This window comes from Octodon degus, unplaced genomic scaffold (genome assembly GCF_000260255.1).
Source record: "Octodon degus isolate 3935 unplaced genomic scaffold, OctDeg1.0 scaffold00159, whole genome shotgun sequence".
Taxonomy (NCBI): Eukaryota; Metazoa; Chordata; class Mammalia; order Rodentia; family Octodontidae; genus Octodon; species Octodon degus.
Genome location: NW_004524735.1, coordinates 5,907,225 through 5,928,588, shown reverse-complemented (window position 1 = coordinate 5,928,588; position 21,364 = coordinate 5,907,225). Strand labels below are relative to the sequence as shown.

Genomic DNA, 21,364 nt, shown 5'->3' with positions numbered 1-21,364 from the left:
ACACACACACACACACACACACACACACACACACACAAATAAATAAAATTTAAAAAGAAAAGAAAAGAAAGGGCTGAGGACAATGCAGTGTGAAACTCTAGGCTCAAGCACCAGCACTTAAGGGAAAAAAAAAAGTTAAAGCAAACTCGGCCTTTCTTATTATTGCTTGGCTCCTCTGCTGATAGGTCACCGGTTCTTTTAGGATCATCCGCAATTTCTAGGGTGATAGTTCTAAGCCCCAGAAATTAATCGCTGTTATGAATACAGCAGGCACATGCCTGCTTCAGATGGCCCTAGTATGCTCAACCAGGGCTGTAAGCCTTGGAACACGAACTACTTCCCCTTCATTGTATTTTCCCATATCTTAATGGCAATTAAAGAAGCATGCATTATTTTTATAATTTAATAAATACTATGAAAGAGAAATACTGTCATGAAAATGTGCTTATCCAATTTTATTAAATCCAGTGGTGAGAAATAATATTTTACTGTCTCTGGTTTATAGAAATAATTCCAGGAAAATTGGTCCTTTTTGTTCCCAAATCAAAGTATCCAGCCCTGGCACCGAGAAAGGAAGGGCCTGCTTCTACGTAGACAGTGATGTGTCAATCAGGTCTGTAGATACAGGCTTACAAAGCTTGAGCTCAGCACCTTGTCTACTTTCAATGTCCAACTCGATATATAACTTTAGGAAAATGGCTTTCCTTTTAAGCCTCAGTTTTCTCATCTGCAAAATGGGCGAAACAAGTAGAAAACTTTTTCCTTAGAGATTGATGTGGAATCAGTATTAAATTCTTCACATCTAAGACTGCATTTTCCCCAGTACCACATGCCACACCGGCCCTACCCCTGAGCCTGCTACCTGGCCACTGAGACCGAGTGTGAGGGTGCACACCTGTAATCCCCGTGCTGGGGAGGCTGAAAACAGGAGGATCACTGTGCGTCTGAGCTGTGTAGTGAGACCCTGTACCAAGTACATAAAAAAGAGACTACGTTTTCCATACATTGCTTTCGCCTTCTTTCTCTCCGTGTTTGCCGTGGCATCTTCCTTGCTTGTGCCCTCTGCCTGTGTGTTTTCCACGTGTACATCTGAATAACTCCATTTTGGCATCTAATTACCATCACAAAGGGACCTGGCCAGGACAGGTTCTCTGGCTTCCTAAACCCATCTCACTGTGACAGAGGCTCCGGGTTTCCAGAGTGCCTGGCTCCCCATGCAGTGGGGTCTGAAGATGAATCCATGTGTGCACGGGTGTTGAGGGGAGCCCAGCTTTAGAGCAAAGGAACTGTCCAGCTCGCCGGAAGCTGATGTCATTGGAACATCTTTGATAACGAGCACTGAGAGGAGCCAGCGCTGATGTCTCTGGAGGAGGCATGGAGTAGCTCCTGGAGCCAGGGAAGCTCCGAGATCAACACCCCGTTCCCAGAGCACGCAGCCAAGCCAGCCCGCAAACCCACTGGTGCAGACATCGCCCGGATGGCACTTATCAGGCCTCCGTGGGTCACGGTGGAAAAAGCGGGCCTCTCTGGAAACCACTGTTGGGAGCATGGTGCCTCCTAGCTGCAAGCCCAAATCCCGGGACCCCCTAGCAGGACCTGTTGCCCGGCACACTGGAAGGGCACATCTGGAATGCCAGGTGCGCTCGCCTCCTGCTCCACATTTCCACCCTGCTTGCTGAAGCTAGTAGCCTTTGGAGGAGTGTGCTTGGCTCAGTGTCATCGCAAAAGGGAGCCCGAGTCCCTTCCTGAGCCACTGCAGGGGGCTACTTGCGATGGACTGTGGGGAGTGGTTCCAGGGAAGACCCCATGAGTGCTTGGCACTTTGCACTCTCAGGTTCCGGCTCAGGGCCAGACAACGAGCGTTGGCTGAACTCGGCATCCTGGGACATGAGGCACAAGGCTGCAAGCCAGGTGCAGACTGCCTCAGGTACCAGGCAGGGACTCGACCAGCCCTGGCCTGGCAGCCAAGTTAGGGAGTGGAAAGGTAGAACAGCGTCTTCCTTGGGTACAGACTGGAGGGCGGGCCTGGACTGAGAGCTCTGTGCTGCCCAGATTTGGGGACTTCAGGTTGTGATCATGATTCTAGCTCTGAATGTTAGGAAATGCAATGGCCATGTAGTAGGAAAGGAAGCGTCACAGCAGCAAAGGGCAGGCATCAGCACAGCTGCGCTCGGGTGAGATGCGAGACACTCAGATCTGCCCTGAGTCTGGGCTGTAACCAGGGCCAGCACTAGACCTGCCTGGGCTTTGATGTTTTTATATACACAATTGTAATGGTAAATCTGATCATCTCATTGCATTCCTAGGGTCAAATGAGAGAATAATGAAAGTCTTTGCAAAATTAAAAATGCTCAAGAGGGGCCGGTGAGATAGCTCAGTAGAATAAGCGCTTGCCTGGCAAGCACAGGGTCCTGAGTTCAATCCCCAGTACTGCAAAAAAGAAAAAAAATGCTCAAGCCCTGTGTCACTTGATCCCTAGGCTAGTCACATAAAGCAGTGCTACCCACCAGAGCTATAAACATCCAGGGCGTGCTCATGTGCCTCCCACTGTGCCTGGGCTGCACACGCACACTCAGAGGCCCGCAGGGCAATCTAGTGAGGCGCACTGTTGTCATCCCCACTTGCAGGTGAAGGTGCAAGGCACAAAGAAGTTAGGGAGCTTGGCCTGGGTCACACAGTGTCTTAGTTACTCTTCTCTCGTTGCTGGGACAAATACCCGACACTCAAAATGAAGGAAGGAAAGGTTTATTTAGCTCACAGTTACTGGAGGTTTCAGTCCATACTCAGCTGGGTCCAACGCAGAGCAGCACACAGCAAAGGGCCACCTTTCATGGTGGCGGCAAAGAGCAAGAGTACAAGGGAGGGGTAGCAGCAGCTCAAGCAGCTAGCTTCTCTTCCCACCCTATATTGTAATGCAAATTACCTGCCCCAGGGTAGGGGAAATACTCACACCTATGGGTACTTCCCAGGATTTACCCACCTATGGATAATCCCAGCAGTATTAAGACCCATAATCCCAGCCTTGGATCACACATAATCCCAGTGGATCATGAGTTAACACAAATTCTAGAAGTCCTCACCCCATGACTGCATGAGGCTTTGGGGGAACAACTAGACACAAACCATAACACACGGCTAGCAGGGAGGAACAGGCTTCCAGCAGCAAGTCTTGGAAGGATGCGCTTGGACCTTGGCTGCCTGCAGCACAGTTCTTCCAAGGCTCCCTGCCTACTGCCAGGTTTCCTCAGAAAGATAGCCAGGAGCCCGTCCAGTGCAAACAGACTCATCCCTATCTCTTCCGTACAGACCAGCCCAGCCATTGCCAGCTCAGAGAGGCCAGTGTTTACCAACTCCAGGAGCTAAGGGTTCCAGTGGGAACTGCGATCCCCACTGATCCTGGGAAACAGGGAGTGATGCCAGGCAGCGGGGGGCGGGTGGGGAGGAAGGGGTTGCCTCTGGGTTCCAGAGGGTCAGTGCTTGTGGCTGGAACTTCCTGGCCATGGGCAGGCCCCCCTCGCTGTGTGCCGAGTAGGTCTCAGAAACCATTTCCTTGAGAAAGCAGAGGCTGGGAGCTGCCTCTGAAGAGCAGGCTGTCCCTTCCATGTTCTTGGGAGGGAGACAAGAAATGTAGTGAGCACTCTCCCTGGCCAGCACTACCTGCAGGATGAAGTGGGTGCTGTGACCATCGGTAGGGTGCTGTTGCACTGCTGGGATTAAGTGTAGCCTGGTGAATTCCACCAACAGCTAGCGGAGAGTAAGGGACAGGAGGGGAAGGGGAAGCCCACAGGAGTCTTCCTGAAGGTGGACTAGGGTGGCAACAGGATGTGAGGAGACCTAGAAGAGGCACCATTGCAAGATCCATGGTCTTTGTCCTGGATGAGAGAAGAGCCAGGGAGCGCCATCCTCAGACATCAAGGCTGTCTCGACGCAGCCCAGCTCCAAGTAGCCGCCATGAGGGGAAGAAGGCTTGAGGGGGGCCGTCTAAAAAGACACAGTAATCTCACAGACAGAAATACATCCATAAGGGCAAAGAACTATGTTGGGGCCTCAGGCGTGTGCCCCATCACGGCAGAGCTTCCAATGGAAGCAGGTGGACTCTGTGCACACTGGGAGGAAGGGGGCTCGGGATCTCCCAAGCCTGTACAGCCCCGAGTACCTCAGGTTTTACAAGAACGAAGGTGGAAAACTGGGATGCAGCTCTGGAATGTACTGGAAAAAGGGCAGCCTGGTCAAGGCCAGGCCTGGCCTGTGCTAGCTTTGTCCCCCCTGCCCCCCATGCTAGAACTTTGGTCTCCCTCTTTGGTCACCTTGTTTCTTATCACAGCCTCAGCCTCTGTAACCCTTGGTGACCACAGACTCACCGTTACTCTTCCTGCTAGAACCGCTGGCCCCCCATCTCCCTTCCCTCCTCCTGGCCAGCTTTGTCCTGCTGATTGCTTGGTGACACTGCTGGGTCAGAGGGTTGGGGACGCACTGGAGCTGGCCCTGTTACCTCTCTCAGGCCTCAGGATGCCCCTGCCTTGACTCAAAGCTCATGCCTCAGAGTAGGGTCTGAGCTGTGGTGGGCACTGAGTCAGCTGCAGAGCTGGGTACCACGGATCACAGGGGCCATAGGGGCACATTCACAACAGGCTCCTGGGGGCTGCTGCTAGTGGACACAGTTATACATCTAAAAGACCTGAAATATCCCAGGGCTGCCCAGAGCATGCTGGTCCTGCGTGGCCTCCACGGGGTGGAAGAGTAACAGCAGGGAACCAGCTAAGGAAATGGGCAGGAAGGCTGCGGAGTCAGACCAGGCCTCCTGGAAGTCTAGCTGGCCTGCAGGTGGACTTGTGATTTGCTGACCACTCCCCTGCTTTCATGACTTGTAAAATGCTAATGGTGCCACTTTCAAACTTTATTGTGATGAGGAAAGATGGAGATTTACAAAGAGTTTAGGCAGTGTCTGGGATTATATTGTCATTGGTTTATGTCTAATTGTCCCCCCAAGGCCTCATGCAGTCATGGGGCAGACTTCTAGACTTTGTGATTAATTCATGATCCAGTGCTGGGATTATGGGTGTTAGTGCTGCTGGGATTATGGGCGTGAGTGCTACACCCAGCTGGGGGCGGAAAGCCTGCATGCAACATAAGGGAGACAGACTTGCTCTCCGCTACTGTGTTTGCTGCTACTAGCATTTGTTGCTGTTTTGCTGTCTTCCACCACCATGAACCACTGCCCTCCTCCATGCGCCGCTCTGCCTTGGAGCCAGTTGAGAATGGACTGAAACTCCCACTATGAGCTAAATAATCCTTTCCTTCCTTAATTTTGGGTGTGGGGTATTTTGTCCCAGCAATGAAAGAAAAGTAATGAAGACAATATGAATACTCTGTGAGTGTTAGCCGTTGTGAGGATCAGAATGATGAGGTGGAAATTTTGTACACTCTAGGCTGACCTTCAAAGGTAGTGAAGTCGGGAGACGAACAGGTGCAAGTTTTCTTCCAGGTGTGGCAGGGACATGGGGCAGTGCCACCCTGTCCCTCCCCATCTGGGCCTTGCTGGAAGGGTGAGGACGCTCCACCCTCCATCAGACTTCAGCTTTGTGTCAGGGCCCAGCCACCCATGCTGAGTGACTGGCTCTCTGTGGGACTCCGCCTGACAGGGACCAGGTTGTGTGTAGAGCCACGGGACCCAGTGAGGGCACATGGGTCTGGCATCGCGGCCCTGGCCGAGCCCCACACTCTCCTTCGCTCCCTACTCATCTCCCGTGGCCTCTGGTGTCAGTAATGACGTCAGTGCAGACTGGAGGCCCTACTGCCAACTCCATGAAGTGGGAAAATTGAGGGGTAACTTTAGCTAGCCTCTGAGGGTCGCTCAGAAGTGGGGAGCCCTCTGGGAAGGCACAGAGCAGATTCCACCTTGTGGGACGCACAGCCTGAAGTGGGCTCCCCAGTAGGATCTTAGGAAGTCTCCATCTGAAGGGTCCCCTTTGAGACATATTTGAGATGCATGGCGGTTCCCCCTGCTGTGCAGTTTTGGTTCCATGTTTGTTACCTGTGGTCAACTGCACTCTGAAAATACTACCTGGAAGTTTCCTTGTTTTGAGAGAGGAGCAGAGTGTGTGAGAGCACATTCAAATCAAGTAACACTTGTCTCAGTATAATTGTTCTAATTTTTTATTGGTTACTGTGATTAAGCTATTACTGTGCCCAATTTATAAATTAAACCTTACCATGGGTGTGTATGATAGGCAAAATAGCGCACAGGGTTCCATAGGACCTGCAGCTTCTGGTCTCTGCTGGCGGTCTCGGGGTGTGACCCCACCAGTAAGGGGGGCGGCTAGTGCACTCCATTTTCAGTTTAATTGTGATCTCAGGACGCTCCCACGCATATGAAGTCTCCCAGGCATCCATGAAGGCATCTGAACACAGGTAAGGCTGGGGAACCTGCCCAACGCTCTTGCCACCAGCCAACTTTGGGAAGCTAGTTTTGGGAGCTTACAGTTTTCTGAGCACCTTCACACACAGTAAGTACCTCACTTGGTTTTCAGAACAACCCTCAGAGACGAGCGTGCTCCTGCCTATCTTAGAGAGGGGGCTGTGATTCAGAGGGGTTTGTAAGCTGCCCCAGTCACAGGGCAGAATGGACTTTAAAAAGCTTTCCAGAGGGCACAGCCTGAGAGAAGAATTGAGTGCATTCAATGAAATGTTGGTGGTAGTAACACCAGCCATTGAGAAGAACAACAAAAGAACAAAACAGGGCTGGGGAGATAGCTCAGTAGAATAAGCATTTGCCTGGCAAGTGCAGGGTCCTGAGTTCAATCCCTGGTACCTTAAGAAAAAAAAAAAGAACAAAACAGAAAGTTTAAAAAACCTCACCAAGTAGGCCTGGCACCTCTGGTTATCAATACCCTTGCAGCTCTGCCTGCACTTAGGCCCTCTGCTGGGTTTGAGTGCATCTTAGCGTGCACTCTGATTGTGATGTCATCACGGAGGGACAAAATTGTGCAGCTTCAGGATGCAGATTCTGTAGCCAAATGGGGTTTAAATCCAAGCTATGGGACTGGGGTTATAGCTTAGCAGCACAAGCATCTGCCTGCCAAGTGTAAGGTCCTAAGTTCGATTCATGGTACCAAAAAAAAAAAGTGATTGTGCAAAAATAAAGATAAAACCAAGCTGTGTCTCTTACCAGCTATGTGACTTGGAGCAAGTTCCATCACCATTTCCGTGCCCGTGTTTCCCTCTGCAAAATAGAATTCACACAACTTGTCATAAGTTTCCTGTGATGACTCAGTAAGATATTCCATGCAGGTGTCTCAGAATGGTATGTAATGCAAAGAAGATTTATGAGAGTTCTAGCCAGCCTTGCCTTTGTCACTGACAGTGACAGTGTATGCAGACCATTTGCTTTGAAAGGGTACCTGGATCAGAGCCCCAGTCTCAAGCCTGGCCTGGATCTCTCATGAAGCTACTGTGCAGCTTTGCAACCCTCACTTAGCTGGCCTGCACCCGGTGTCCTGGGCTGGAGGGATCACTGAGCCACCTAGCCTTGTTCACAGAGTGGTCCCAAGCATAGCTGCCAGGGTAGGCAGTGTGATGCTGGGGCATTGACAAGCACAAGAACAGGCAGTGGTGAATTCGCACAGGCCACACTGGCTACAGCAGGAGCAGAGGAGAGCTGTGGAGAGGGCCTGGCTCAGCTCCGGGCAGTGTCTATGCTCCCTGAGCTCTAGGGGCTGGGAAACACCCAGGGCTTCTGGGAGCAGGATGGCGACGGTAGACTTTAATGGGCAGCACAGAAGCTGAGCGGGAACCTTCGGCTGCGCCCAGACTTTGCCTTCACTGAAGGATGGCACCCTCTCTCTGGGGTCTCCCCTGATAGAACATGGCTGTCCTGGCTGCTGCAGCTCAGACATCTAGTTCTTCCTCTTACCCTCATGTAGGGCCAGCTGCAACCTCCCCTGCCTGTGGTGCTCAGGGAAGTCCCTTTACGCTGGGCTGGCCAAGGAGCAGGCTATGGGAGCCGACTGTGCACAGAGCCATGAGTGAGTGTGTGTGTGTGTGTGTGTGTGTGTGTGTGTGGCCACTTTCTGGGAGGATCAGGGCACTCAACCCCAGAGGAGTTGGTTTACTTACTGCTTTGTACCAAGGCAAAGGTCTCCCACGCCTCTACCATGTAGTACTTTTCTAACCCACTTGGAAAGCGTTTGCCAAATTGCTCAATCACATAACTTTTCTAGCAAAAGCAGCTACATTCGCTCCAGAAGAAAGTTCGCAGGCGGTTCTCAGGAAGGGTGGCCCATGGCCCCTTGGGAAAGCCGCTGCCTGTTCCGTTGTCGCTAACCTCAGTCCCCAGTGACTAGAACTGGCCAAAAATGAAAGGGCTGATCCTACAGAGAAAGTAAAATCAACAAAACCACATCAACCCTCTCCTCCCCCAAACCACAGCAGCAGAAAACAAAAGCGAACCAAACCCAACCACCCCAAGCAGCCCAGTGAGACTGGGGACAACTCCTCCCCAGATTGTTTCTCTGAATCACCGGGATATAAAACCAGAGTGCTGGAGGACATTTGGAGCCAGAAAACTTTGAATGTGTCAACAAGAGCTTTCCAGGTTTCCGTGCCCACAGTTCTGTGGCAGGGATTTTGTTTTGTTGTTTGCTCGGAACGGTTGGTTTTTCTTTGTCCTTACGTGAACCCCTGGCCCACTTGAGTGTTCTGGGTAAGCCTAAAACAAGCCCCTAAGCCACTTTCAAACGTGTCTGCATGTCCCCATGCCCTGGGTCAGTTAGAGAGGGCGCTGCAGCTCCTGAGGATGGGGGAGGCGGCAGGCAGGCCCTTCCAGGGGGTCAAAGGTCACCCAAGATTGCACAATTTCAACCCTTATCTGCATCATTGAAGTATGGGGGAGGGGCTGGAGGAGGAGCCCCCAGCCGGAGATGTTGAACTGAACAAATAAATACCAGGGGCACCCGGCTGCTCTCAGCCTCTTGGGAAGAGCAGAGCAGCCGGCTCTTTGGAGATGAGTTGCCTTGAAAAAGCCAACAGCCACCTCCCCCGGGCTTTCAAGTTAGTCTGCAATTATTCATCCACTCATCGTGAAGCTTTTCCCCATAGTGCGGTCTGTGTTTGGTGGCATCTTGAGAGCTACACAGGGAAATACCACATAACCTTTGCTCCCTAAGACCTCTAAGTCTAGTGGTATTTAGCAAGAAGTGTTAGGGTTTTGGGGGTCTCTTGCTGAGGGCCCCACTGAAGATGCCACCATGCCCAGGAGTTCTAGCCTCTCAATTCATTTGGCTTTCTCTTGAATATATTTTTCATAGGCTATTCACAGGGCACCCAGAAAATAGGGAATAGAATGGAGTGAGCACGGAACCCATCTAATGATGCCAGTGGTAAGCCAAACAGCACTCAGAGCGAGCAAAGATCAGCAATGTAGAGCCCTTGTTCGTAAGCACTTCAGAATCAAAGGGCGATTGCAATGGCATCCGTCCTCCCCACACAACTGAAAGCCACCCACCCCAGCACAGGGGGAGTTGGAGCCTTAGGAAGACCTTTGGAGAGAAAGCCAGCCCAGTGGGCCCAGAGGAGGGGACCAACAGTTCTGACTAGGGAAGGGTCTGAAGGAAGTTTACTAACAGAGGTCACCAGGGTGGCACTTGATGGAGAATGGAAGGAAAAGCATTCAACCTGAGGGGCAGCAGAGCAAAGAGACAGTGATGTGGGCCTGTGGAGCTGAGGGCAGAAGAGTAGGCAGCTCCCTGGGGTCCTGGAAGGGAAATGGGGAATATTACTCCACCCCAAAATTCTTTACCACAACCTCCTCCCCACCACCAATGTTTGAATTTTATGAGAGGCCAGGAAGCAACAAATTCACCTCTGTGGAGGAACTCAGTGAAGGTGGTGGCATTCAATATGAGTACTGGGGAAAGGCCTTTCCATAATTCTTCAACTCAAGAGAAAAGAAAAAGGCAAGCAGAGGGAGAGAAATCCTCAGCTAGCCCAGCCCAGCCCTTTGCAAGGCATATGGTTCCCTTGTGGGCTGTCAGTGTGACACTGTCTCTGCCCTCCTGAAAGCCACACATCTTACTTTCAAACACTCCAATGGCCTTCAACCCCCTGCAGACCGCAGCGTTCCCAGGCTGAGCCCTGGCAGGGAGCTCCCTCCCCACAAAGCTGGTGGAGGGAACGAGGCACTGCCTGCCCTCCTTGTCACCAGCCTGAAGGCAAGAGTCTTTTCTTCTCCAGGAGGGATTAGTGCTTTTCTTCAATGTGACTCTCAAGTTCTAAAAAGCCAACCAACTGTGGACGCCCAGGAGCCTTTTACTTTTTATACATCTTCCTTTATATCCAAGATCTCAGGGTCCTCTCGGAGTGAGAAAGAAGTTCAGGTCTTTACACCACCTGTACATGGCTGTTCTCACTGTCTCAGGGGTGGTGCTCCTGGGGCTTCATTTCCTGTCTGTAACATTACAGTAACACGTCCACTCTCAGACAGGGCGTCCGGCGGGCAGGAATGAGTGGCACTGCTTTATAATGGCTTGCAAGTTGGATGGACAGGGCCAACACCTCTGCCTCTCTGAGCCTTGACCTGCAAAATGTTCCATTTCAGAGTTGCAGTGGTGAATAGGAGCTGCTCTTACCAACAGCCATAACCTGTCAAGGAATTTCATTTGTAGATGATGTAAAACTTTAATGCGGTTTTTACTACTGAAGCCCAGCTATGGGGGCAGGGACTCGGGATTCCCAATGTTGAGATATCTAGCAACATGCTCTTTAGCACATGGGTTCTGGCCCTTCCTTCATCCTTCCAGATCCTGCAAAAGTTGACATCGCCCTAGCCTCCTGCGTGGGCAGAGTGGCGCACGGGGACACCCAGAGAGGGGCCGCTGCAGCATAGCTCCCCTGGCCGCCCCCACTGCATCTGCTCTGCTCCTGGTGACTCACTGCTTCGGCTGAACAACCCTGTTGAACCAAGTACTGTCTGCAAAATCCATTAAGGCCTGAACAGCTGGATACAGATTAGTTTATCAGACAGGGCCTGGGCGCACACAAGTGAGGAGCGAGGAGGAGCCTCACTGGTTCCTCAGATGGAGGACGCAGGTCCATGCATGGGCAGCTCCCACCCAGGGAGGCAGCAGTGGTGCCATCTGGGATGCCACACCCACGCTCTACTGCCAATCTGATCCCCTCCCCTCTTCACTGCGGCTCTGGGAGCTGGTGTGGCTCGTCGCCTGGCTGTGCTTCAGGAACTTGTGCATGGGCCTACCATGACTGGCAGGTGCACATCCAGAGAAGTGTACAAAAGGAAGAAGGTAGCAAGTGAGTCTGGGGGACATGGGACAGGTCCCCTGGATCTAGGGATGGGGAGGCCGGGGGGGCAGGACAGTAGGTGAAAGGCAGACACAGCCTCTGGGGTTGGCCTAGTATGAGTTTCACAGCACTGGGACACTGCACCCACTTTTATAGCTGTTAACCCAGAAAATGCATGGGCACCAGGCTCGTGGCATTTTCCATGAGATCAGAGCCATTGTACCCCTCAGCTTCCTACCCAGTTCCAAGGGTCTCCTGGCAAAAAATGAAAAACAAGGGGCTGGGGAGATGACTCAGTAGAATAACCGCTTGCCTGGCAAGCTCAAGGGCCTGAGTTCAATCCCCAGTTCTGCCAATAAATTTTTTAAAAAATAAATAATTATTAAAAAATAATTTAAAAAAAATTAAAACAACCCACCAGCAATAGATAGTTGTGCTTTTCTTGCTTGGCCAATAAGATTTTGTTTTTAAGACTGGCTTCCAAATATATCTATCTAGGGCCAGGGAGATGGCTCAGTGGAATAAGCACTTCCCCAGCAAGTGCAAGGGCCTGAGTTCAATCCCCGGTTCCACAAAACAAACAAACAAATACATCTATCTAGTGCAGACCAGCCTTGAACTTACTATGTGGTCCAAGCTGACCCTGAACTCAAGACAATCCTCCTGTCTCAGCCTCCTGAGTGTAGGCTTATAGGTATGTGCCACCACACCTGGCCCAAACATAAATCTTAATATGATATATATTTTTCAGATGGCACACGCTGTCCCATTTCTGATACAGTCCCCCAGGACACGCTGCTTCCCTAGAAGCTGCAAATCTTTCAGCCCACATTTTCTTCTCTGGGCCTCGTATGTGGGGGGCCGCTGTCAGAGAGGCGGTCCCTGTGTTCAGGCAGGCTGAGGTAGGGCCTTAGGCCGGAAGTGAGCTCTGCGCTGGGCCAGGCGCTGTCCTCGCTGCGTAGAAAGATGCTCGGACTTGCTCTGTCATCAGCAGCCCGTTTGGGTAACACTGAGCTCCCACTGTGGGCTGCACACTGGCCCACGTACCAGAGGCACAGAAGAGACACCGGTCACCTGTGGGACATGGCGGGAAAGACACAAAGATGCGAGTGAGTCCGTGCAATGAGCAGCCTGGCAAAGGGAGGACAGCCGTGATGGGACAGAACAGAGCAGCAAGGCTGCCATTTGAAAGGAGACCACGGAGAGGGCCAGCAACAGTGTTTCAGGGCCAGCTGTCATAGGAAGGCTTTGGCTGTGAGAACAGAGAGAGACAGCTCCGGCAGCGCAGACAGCGAGGGGCAGCGCAGCAGCGCAGTCCTAGGTGTGGGAAACTCCAGGACATTCTAGCTGGAGTGTGGCAACATTTTGGTCTAACTGGGATTTTTATCTTTTTTTTTTTTTTTTTTTTTTTTTTTCTTTTCGTACCCGGAATCGAACCCAGGGCCTCATCCTAGCTGGGGAGGCGCAGCACCACTGAGCTACATCCCTAATCCTAACTGAGAAGTTTTAAAGACTCCTTTTTCAAAGAATAGGATCCACTTCCTCACCGCTCTCATTTTGAGCGGTTTAAACTACTGAGCAGAATGTCGTGTAAGTTAATTCCACGAGTCCCCATTTATAACCACGCTAGGCAGGGCAGTCTGGGTTCACATCCCAAATGCCTCTGTTATCCTGCCAGAGAGGGGCAAGGCGCCCGTGGGGTGACAGAGACACCGAGCTGAGGGTTACGCGAAGGGCTCCAGAGCCTCAGGTCTGGGGCTGGGCCTCCACTGCTCTCCCAGGAAAGTCTGCAGCAGGTGGAGGCAGCCCGTTGGAGAGCAAACAAAGGCCGCCTCCCCCGTCTCTGCCTGGCCTGTCCCCTCCTCCCGCCCGCGCCACCGATGTCCTTTCTTTGGCAGCCGCCAGGTGTGTTTGAAAACAGCCCAGCCCGGCCCTTCCCGTAGCAGGAAATAAACATTGCGAGCGAGCGGTGGTGGGTGTGCGCGCAGGGGTGCTGTGTGGAGCGTGCGCACCCATTCTGCAGCCGCAGTTCCAGCTGCGCCCGGGCGGCCGCTGCGGGACAACACGGGTGAGTGAGCTGCAGGGAGAAACTGGCTAGAGCGGAGCCGCGTGGGAGAGGCGCGGCACCCCTCCTCCTGCCCTGGCTGTCCCGCCCACCCGCGCCCTCCCGCGCACAGTTAAGACCTCCTCGCTCCCACCCTCTCCCGCTTTCCGCCACCCGCTGCAGCTGCCCAGAGGAGGTACCCGGGTCCACGCGGGCCGCTGAACCCCGGCCCTGCACCCCCGGATCCCTTAGGCACCCGCTCTTCTGCGCCCCGCGAGGCCTTGGGAACCGAGAGGCGCAGTGCAGAGCTGTGGGATCGTGCGGGCAGGCCAGGCTGGGGATGCCCGAGGAACAAGCGCCCCTCCCAGGCTGCGGCGGGACCTGGAGGGTGCGCGGGCAGGTGCCTCGCCGCCGCCGCCGCCGCCACTGCCGCCGCCTCCTCCTTTCCTGCTTCTTCCGCTCCCCCTTCTCTGCCCGCCCAGAAGTAAAATGAGCGTGATGCTGTGGCGCTGGGAACAGAATAACACGACCATGAAGCTGGTAAGGGAGTAGCGGACTCCCCTCCTTCGGGGGCGCTACCCCACTTTTACTCCCCCCTCCCCACCCCCATCCCCAGGTCCGCTGTAGGAATTGCGTCCTGGGGTGGAAAGCCCTGCTACCACTTGGTATTTCCCTTGTGAAGATTTCAGAGTTAGGGTGTGTGTGTGTGTGTGTGTGTGTGTGTGTGTTCCTAGTGGGTGGGGCTGACCACCCTACCTTTCCAGTCCCTTCCTCCTAGGGATTCCTGTGGCTCCATGGTTGCCTCCTGCCCTAGCAGGACATAGTTGGTGTGCTCTCTGCCGCGTGCGTGGCCCACATTGTGTCCCATACCTCCGGATGAACCTGGGAGTGTAGCGGGGTGGGGGAGGCCAGCCCTGCACGCACGCAGGGATGGGTGGCTCACCCTGAGCTCTTCTCCCGCCTCTGCGTGGACCCTAGTTCTCTGTCCAGCTTGTGACGAGCCACCCAAGTTTTCAGGTCCCCTTTCCTCCCCTGTTTTCAAAAATAACTGTTTCTCCTCCCTGCACGAGAGGAAGAGAGACCTGCTCGCTGCGCTGCCCCAGGAACCCTAAGCTCCTTCCCCATCACAAGCTGGAAGAGCCTCAAGGCCTTCCCTGGTTTTGCCTCAGTGATTTGTTTTTGTTTATCTGTTTGTTTTCCCAGTCCGGTAATTTTCGCGGCAGGGTCCATAATTCCCCCCCACCCCCTGACATCAGCCGGGGAGGTCAGGTAACCACCTTGGAAGCTTCCACCTGAGCAAAAGTAGCCAGCACAGAGAGCAGATGTCAGGCTAAGAAACCACCTGTGTGGACCTGACTAGTACTAAGGACTCAAGAGAGAGTAGGTTCACTTTCTGGTTTTTCCTTTTTTTTTTCTTGATGGTCCTGGAAGTTGAGCGCAGCGGGTCGCACCTGTGAGGCAGACACCCCAGTACTGAGCTTCAGCTCTTTTAAACATTTGGAGACAAGGTCACCCTGTATTGTCCAGTCTGGCCTCCACCTCCCAAGTAGCGGGGAGTACAGGCCTGTGCCTCCACGTCCGGAAAGAGTAGGTATTAATGAACCGGAATCCATACTGATTGGGGTGAGCATTTGAAAGACACTACAAAAAAATCACAGCGGCTGCATCGACTACCAATGCACTAAATCAACCTAAGTCTCCTTCATCATATAATGAACGTATTTGTTGTTGGAAAGAGTGGCACCTGGCTGTTCATACTTTTGTGTTATGTTTGGCCAGTCTGACTTTAAGCTACTATTTTACAGCTTCGTTTAATGTGCTGTAACATTAGCAGACATTAGGCACCTTCGCTTGCCATACCGTCATGAGTCCAGCTCTCTAATCCTTTCCTGGAACCCTTCTTCTCCCAGACTGCCCTAGGAGATCCCAGAGTTTCACTCGGTTCTCTGTACACTGTACCTGAGATAACACTGTAATATGTAGCACAGCCACGCTGGATCCTGGCCTCACCTGATTGATAGGTTGCCAGACCTAAAGTCTTAAGAAAAAATGAAACAGAACAATTATCTGCCAGGCAGGGAGCTGTGGGGCTTCCCCAGGGATGGCTGTTGGAACATGGTGGCAGGTGGCCACCATTCGATCTGAGATGTCCTCTCTGCTCCAACACTGCAGGCCCTGCATCCAGGGAGGAGGGGCACTTTCTTCTTTGGGGGCCAGAGGTCAGCCTTTATTGGGTCTGTCCGGGTCTTTAGACCTGTCTTACTTTTCAAATTAACTGCAGGGACCACCCAAGGTACTTGTTATCCAGTGAAGTACCCTCTCCCTGTCAGGCAGAGGAGGGGCCAGAGGGCGTCAGACATGCTGGAAATAAGTGGGAGACAAGAGTTACTGTCCTGTGCACCCCACAGCACCCAGAACCCAGGCCAGACCAGCTGTGGCTAGCTCCTGCATCCTCAAGCTAGGTCTCAGCTGTTCCATAGAAACAAGAGATGATGCATCCTGAGTTTGCTTTCTACTCGTTGTTAGGGGCAGACAGATTTACCAGTGACTTGCTGTGTGCATACCTGGTGCAGAGCACAGCTTGGTCAGAGAAGCAGGCTGTGGCCACTGTAAAAGCCTTAGCTGGAAAGTGGTTATTGGTTTGAATTCCAGCCTTGCCACTTAGGGGTTTCTGAATTCATTTTTCTCATTTGTAAAAATAGTTGTTACAGTACTTTTTCTCAAGTAGTGAAGGAAGAAATGAGTTTGTCTCACACCAGGACCCAGCACAGGGTCTCGAACATGGGCATCGAGTAAATGGGACCAACCGTAACTGGATTAGTAGTATTTTCTTCAAGGGTACATGGTCCCATCGGCATTGTGCTCTTGTGTGAACGGGTTGTTCTCTTGGTCTGTGGGGAAACAAACCTTTCGTACCTTTGGATCATTAGTGACCCTGAGCAGGAAGGAGCTCTCTGGGAACATCTTAGGAGTCAATTGTGTGTGAAGACAGCCCCAGAAGGAGTCCTGGGCCGGAGGTGGGTGCATGCACTTTCATCACTGATGCAATGCAGCAAACATGAAGTCAGTTAACCCACAGCTTGAATGTTCGCTGTTCTGGTTGAATAGTGGAGCCAAAGATTTTGCTTTGTGTTTTATTTTAAAGCTAATTGAATAAAAATAAAAAGTCAAGCGTAATTAGAAGTAAAACAATGTACACCTGGGTGTGTGATCACTGCAGGAAAATGGCAGAAATGCACCTGCCCACCTAGGACGGACCGCAGGCGCTGGTGCTCCTGCCTCCGATGCAACAGGCTCACAGGCCTTTGAGGAAAGAAAGTGAGAGGAGGGGACAGCTCAGACCTGAAGCTCCCACTGGGAGGAGACAGCCTCAGTCCCTGTTGGGTGGTTCTGTCATCCTTATCACCTCCCAGTTTTTTTAGATTCTCTGGGCTTAGACAGGGTAAGGAGAGACAATGGAGAGACTCCCAGAGTAGCATGTGTTCTCTAAGAAGCGAGAGAGCTGAAGGAGGGGGAGACAAAGGAGCCCGAGGGAGGCCACCCTCGCAGCTGCCCCAGTGCCACGACCTGGTGTTCCGGCTGGATACCTGCAGTCAGAGCTCTACTGCAGAGCTCCTGGTTGTGCGAGGTTGGGCCAGTTGCACTGCATTTGCCAGTCATCTCCTTGGCTGTGAATGGGAATCACAGCACGTCTTAGAAAATAGTGCATCAGGCTTTGAGCTCAGTGTCCAGCCATGAGCTGGTGGGGAGTGAATGACTGCAGTTAGGGCTCCAGATAGTCCTGTGGGGGTACCTGTGTAACATGTATCGTGCCTTTGTGTGCATGATTCATTTCGTGTTCTCTTCAACCCTCTGAACTAGAGCTCCACCGCCCCATTCTTTAGACAAGGCTTTAGAGACTCAGAGTTCTGTGACTTCCCTCAGCTCCAGCACAGCCTGAGTGTGTGACCCGGGCCAGTGCTCCTCTCTGGGGCCACTCTGTGACCTGCCTGCTAGCCACTCTGGTCCACGAGGTACTGAGATCAAAGAGAAGAAAGTTGGGATGGGATGGGTCACCACTCTTCAGTGTCCTGAAAAAGCACTTAGGGGGCCCTTCCTCCAAAGGAAGGAGAAAGTGGCCCTGAATGAAGAATAATTGAGAATAATGAGGCTGAGGGACTGTGCACTGACCTTTGACCTTCCACCCCAGAGGCAGGGGCTCCCTTGGCCTCTCTGCAGCCAGGCTAACAAGTAGGTTGGAAGAGGTCAGCGGGTTGAAGGCCCCTGCCTTTCTGCGGTTGTGTGGCTAACCCCAAAGGCCAGAATGCTGTGTTTAAAATACTAATGTTTAGTGTTCCTGTGGAAGGGATGGCAGCTAAAGTCCCGCTGTAGCTCACAGTCCTCTCCCTCTCTGTCTCTCTCTTTCTCCATCTCTCCCTCTCCACCTCCTTTCCTTCCAGCCATAATGACATACAAATCCAAATAAGTGTTTCAAGTGTCCCATGCGGTGATTTTGATGTATGTGTGCACTGTGAAGCGGTCGCCACCAGGCTGGATGTGATGTGCCTCACACTGCCTCCCTGTCCTCACAGCACTCTGGAAAGCAGAGGTGGGACGATTACAAATTTGAGCGCAGCTTGGGCACTTCAGCAATTTACTGAGACTTCGTCTCGAAAATAAAAAGTAACAAAAGGGGATGGTGATGTCGCCCAGTGCAAAGGCCATGGGTTCAGTGTCTGGCACTGTCTCTCCTCCCCTCATAAAAGGATTATCACCATAATTAACATTGCCATCACCTCGCTTCAGGTCTTATTCCTCATTGCATAGAGAGTCTCATCTCAGTTTCAGCTTTTCTTCTGAATGGAGTTCAGTGACGCTCACCCGAAGCTACTCTTTTCTACTGCAAAATATCAGTGATTTCACTCTTGACGACTTCTGCTTTCGACTAACTGTAACTGGCATGGATTTTGCTCTCAGATACTGAAATCATGTCCATGTTCTGTGAATTCTCCAAAGCTCAAGGGTAAGCAATCCCATCCTTTCCTCCAAGTTGGCTCACACAGGTGCATTTCCATCAGGCCCTCTGCCATGGGCCATGAGCCCTCCTAGCCTTGATGTGCTTTTCGGAATTGAAACGACAGTGTGGACAGCAGGCTTGGACTGTGCTTAATCACTGGGAGACTGCAGGCTGGGGCACCTTAGGGCAAAGAGGACCCCAACAGTAGCAGGTGGCTTCCTTTGGGTGACGTGTGAAACAACACATTTTCCTTCATTTTTGTGTTAGTAGAGACAGACATTTATAATTGGTCCCTTGGATGGCCCAACAGGGCCTCCATTACTCGTTAGTTGTTCTTCAGTGGAAACAGAAAAAAAAAAAATCTAAAAATTTTGTTTTGGCTTCTGTCATAAAATGCCACCCATTCTGAAGACACATGGCTTTCTTTCCGGGGTCTGTAAGCTCTCCAAGGCGTGAGATCTACAAGGTCTTATTAAAATATATGGTGGGAATTAAATTTTTTTAAAAATCTGTTACAATAAAAGACATTAACCCACTAATGCCCCTCAAAAGGCTTCCCTCGTTTCAAGCATGCTTATTCCGTCCTCCTTGTCACGTTCTGAAGCAGTTCTGAAAGTCCTTTCTCATGATTGTCTTTAGTTGGGTTATCATGGTTACCTTAATGTCCTGAGTCAACTCAAAAAATTTACTTTTCATAGTCATATTGATGCTGGAGAAGAGCCAGATGTGGCACAGAGCCAGATCCCGTGACTCAGGCGGGTGAGGACACACCTTGTGTTCGTGAGCCTGCCTTGCCACCGGGTGGCACTAGGCAGCAGCGTTCACGCTGTCATTTATCACACCCCATGAAGACAGCTATGAAAGGGGACCCTCGGAGCTGCTTCACTGTGGCAGGAACCATGGGGGTGAGTGGGTTCCAACGGGGCGGGGGGCTTTGAGGGGAATTAATAGCAATGTGCCTTTTACTGCAACAGGTTTTAAACATCTAAGCATTCGCCGTCTATTGTGGTCATACCTCCTTGACCACCGTCATCTAGCCAGAGCTCTGCCCAGGGGTTGTGCTGCTCCGGATGCCGCTGCAGCTATGCTGGCTGTGGTGTGTGATAAGGGTGGCAGCCTCCGAGGTGGAGAGGGAGTGGAGAGGTCCAACTTGCTACTGGGAACAGGCAGGAAGACAAAGGGGCAGAACAAGTTGGCAGAGATTAGCTGAACAGAGTAAGGAGAAGGCGTGAAGGGAATGTTTGGGAAGGCTGGGAAGTAGGAGAGGACTGTCCTGCCACCAGAAATAATGCTGATGACCTCTGGTCATCATACCATGGGGCGGGCCCAGGGTGAGCACCGGCATTATACGCTGTCTGTGTCACAGTGAAAGATGAGCTGTGTGTTTACCACGTACTTGGTAGGACCAAAGCAGGATCAGATCTACAGGGAAGCAGGTGCTTTAAGCAGGGATTTACCAGTGTAAGGGTGTGGTTAAGAGAACAGTTTCTGCAGAGATTTCCAGGACAGGACTTAGTCCACAGTTACAGCTCCTGCCCCATTCCCTGTCCTTGTCGTAGTTGGGAAGCTCCAAGATTCAGGACTAACAGACTACGTGTCATTCCCAGGAAGAGACTTTGTAGAATCCTGCTTACTAGTAAATGAATTCCTGTCCCTTCATGCAAGCAAGGCCCAGTGGGTGATGACCATGTTTTAGATGCTCCTCTACACAGCCTCTGGGCAGGATTGGTTCCTGCCAGTGTGTATGGCAGCTGGTGGCCTCTACTGTCGCTGTTTATGGCCACTGCCCCCCGGCTGCCCCATCTCCAGAGCACAGTCAAGCTGCTTGTCTTCTAGGAAGCCCTCCGTGGCTTCTTTGCATGCTGGGAACCCTGAGGCCGTGGTGTGGGCTGCCCTGAATCCCTGCGTGTTTGGAGTGCACTTCGCCTCTGCTCTGAGACTTCACTTACTGGCGGCACACACAGACACTGACTGCTGGTCTCTGTTCCTTCCCAGCTCGCTTCCAACTGTCAGTGTCACCTTAGGAGAGTGTCACTCCACCTCTCAGAGCCTCAGATTCTCCAACTGTGAAGATAGTTTTTCCAAACTTGGGGATGTTAGGGTTATTTGATAGAATACATGTTTTTATTTTTTTTTATTTTATTTATTTATGTGTGTGTGTGTGTATGTGTGCGCGCGCGCAGCCAGCTCAGCCCACCAGGGGGCGGGGCTGGCTGGCATGTGGTGCTGGGGGATCGAACCACGGTCCCTGTGCTTTGCCAAGCCCGTTCCAAGTAGGTGCCTTAGACCACTGAGCCATCTCACCAGCCCAGAATACATGTTTTTAGAAGTGTGTTAAATTCATAAATAAATACCAGCTATTGTTCTGGTGCTGCTGCTGCCTTCATTCATTCGACAGATGCTTATGCAATACATGCTAGAGACTGGGCGCTCTCCTGGTAAGCACAAATAGTCCTTCTGTAGATTTATATTTTAGTGGAGGAAATAAGTGATAAACAAAACACATATTTTTACAGTATTAAACACTACGGAGAAAATTGTAGCAGAGTAGGAGGATAGGGATAAGGGTTTGCAAGATAGCTCAGTGGACTAAGGGCCTGTCTAGGCAAGCGCAGGGATTGGGGTTTGATCCCGGGCACCACATGCCCCCCCCGGCCCCGCCCCTGGGCACACTGAACCAGCACCAAAATCAGGCACGGTGGCGCATGCCTGTAATCCCAGCACTGGGAAGGCTGAAACAGGAGGATCATTATGAGTCTGAGCTGCATAGTGAGACCCTGTACCACATACATTTTTTAAAAAAAAGGATAAGGAGAATGGAGGAAATCAGTCCTTATGAGCAGACAATGAAAGAGGGCTTTGCTGCCAATGTGGCATGGCCGCCTAACGATAATTGTGACCATTCCTCAGGGACGCATTATGAGGAGGTGACTGTATAATTGATTATCTGTATAATTATTATTTCAACTGAAGTTGAAATTTACTAATTGCAGCGAGATATGATTGTACTTTGGTTCTATTTTTTTTTT

The 21,364-nt window shown here is 51.7% G+C and overlaps 1 protein-coding gene across 10 annotated transcripts in view; it reads left to right on the top strand.

Moving 5' to 3' along the window:
- Positions 1-21,364, top strand: part of Nav2 (neuron navigator 2) — a 394,179-nt gene that overhangs the window by 52,195 nt on the left and 320,620 nt on the right. The window contains exon 1 of one of the 10 annotated variants that reach the window (XM_023702830.1): positions 13,523-13,879. The exons of the other annotated variants lie outside the window; for them this stretch is intronic. Within the exon in view, the coding sequence (XP_023558598.1) occupies positions 13,829-13,879 (51 nt within the window). The 5' untranslated portion in view covers positions 13,523-13,828. Of the gene's footprint in view, positions 1-13,522; positions 13,880-21,364 lie in introns of those variants that run through there. 10 annotated transcript variants of the gene reach the window in all.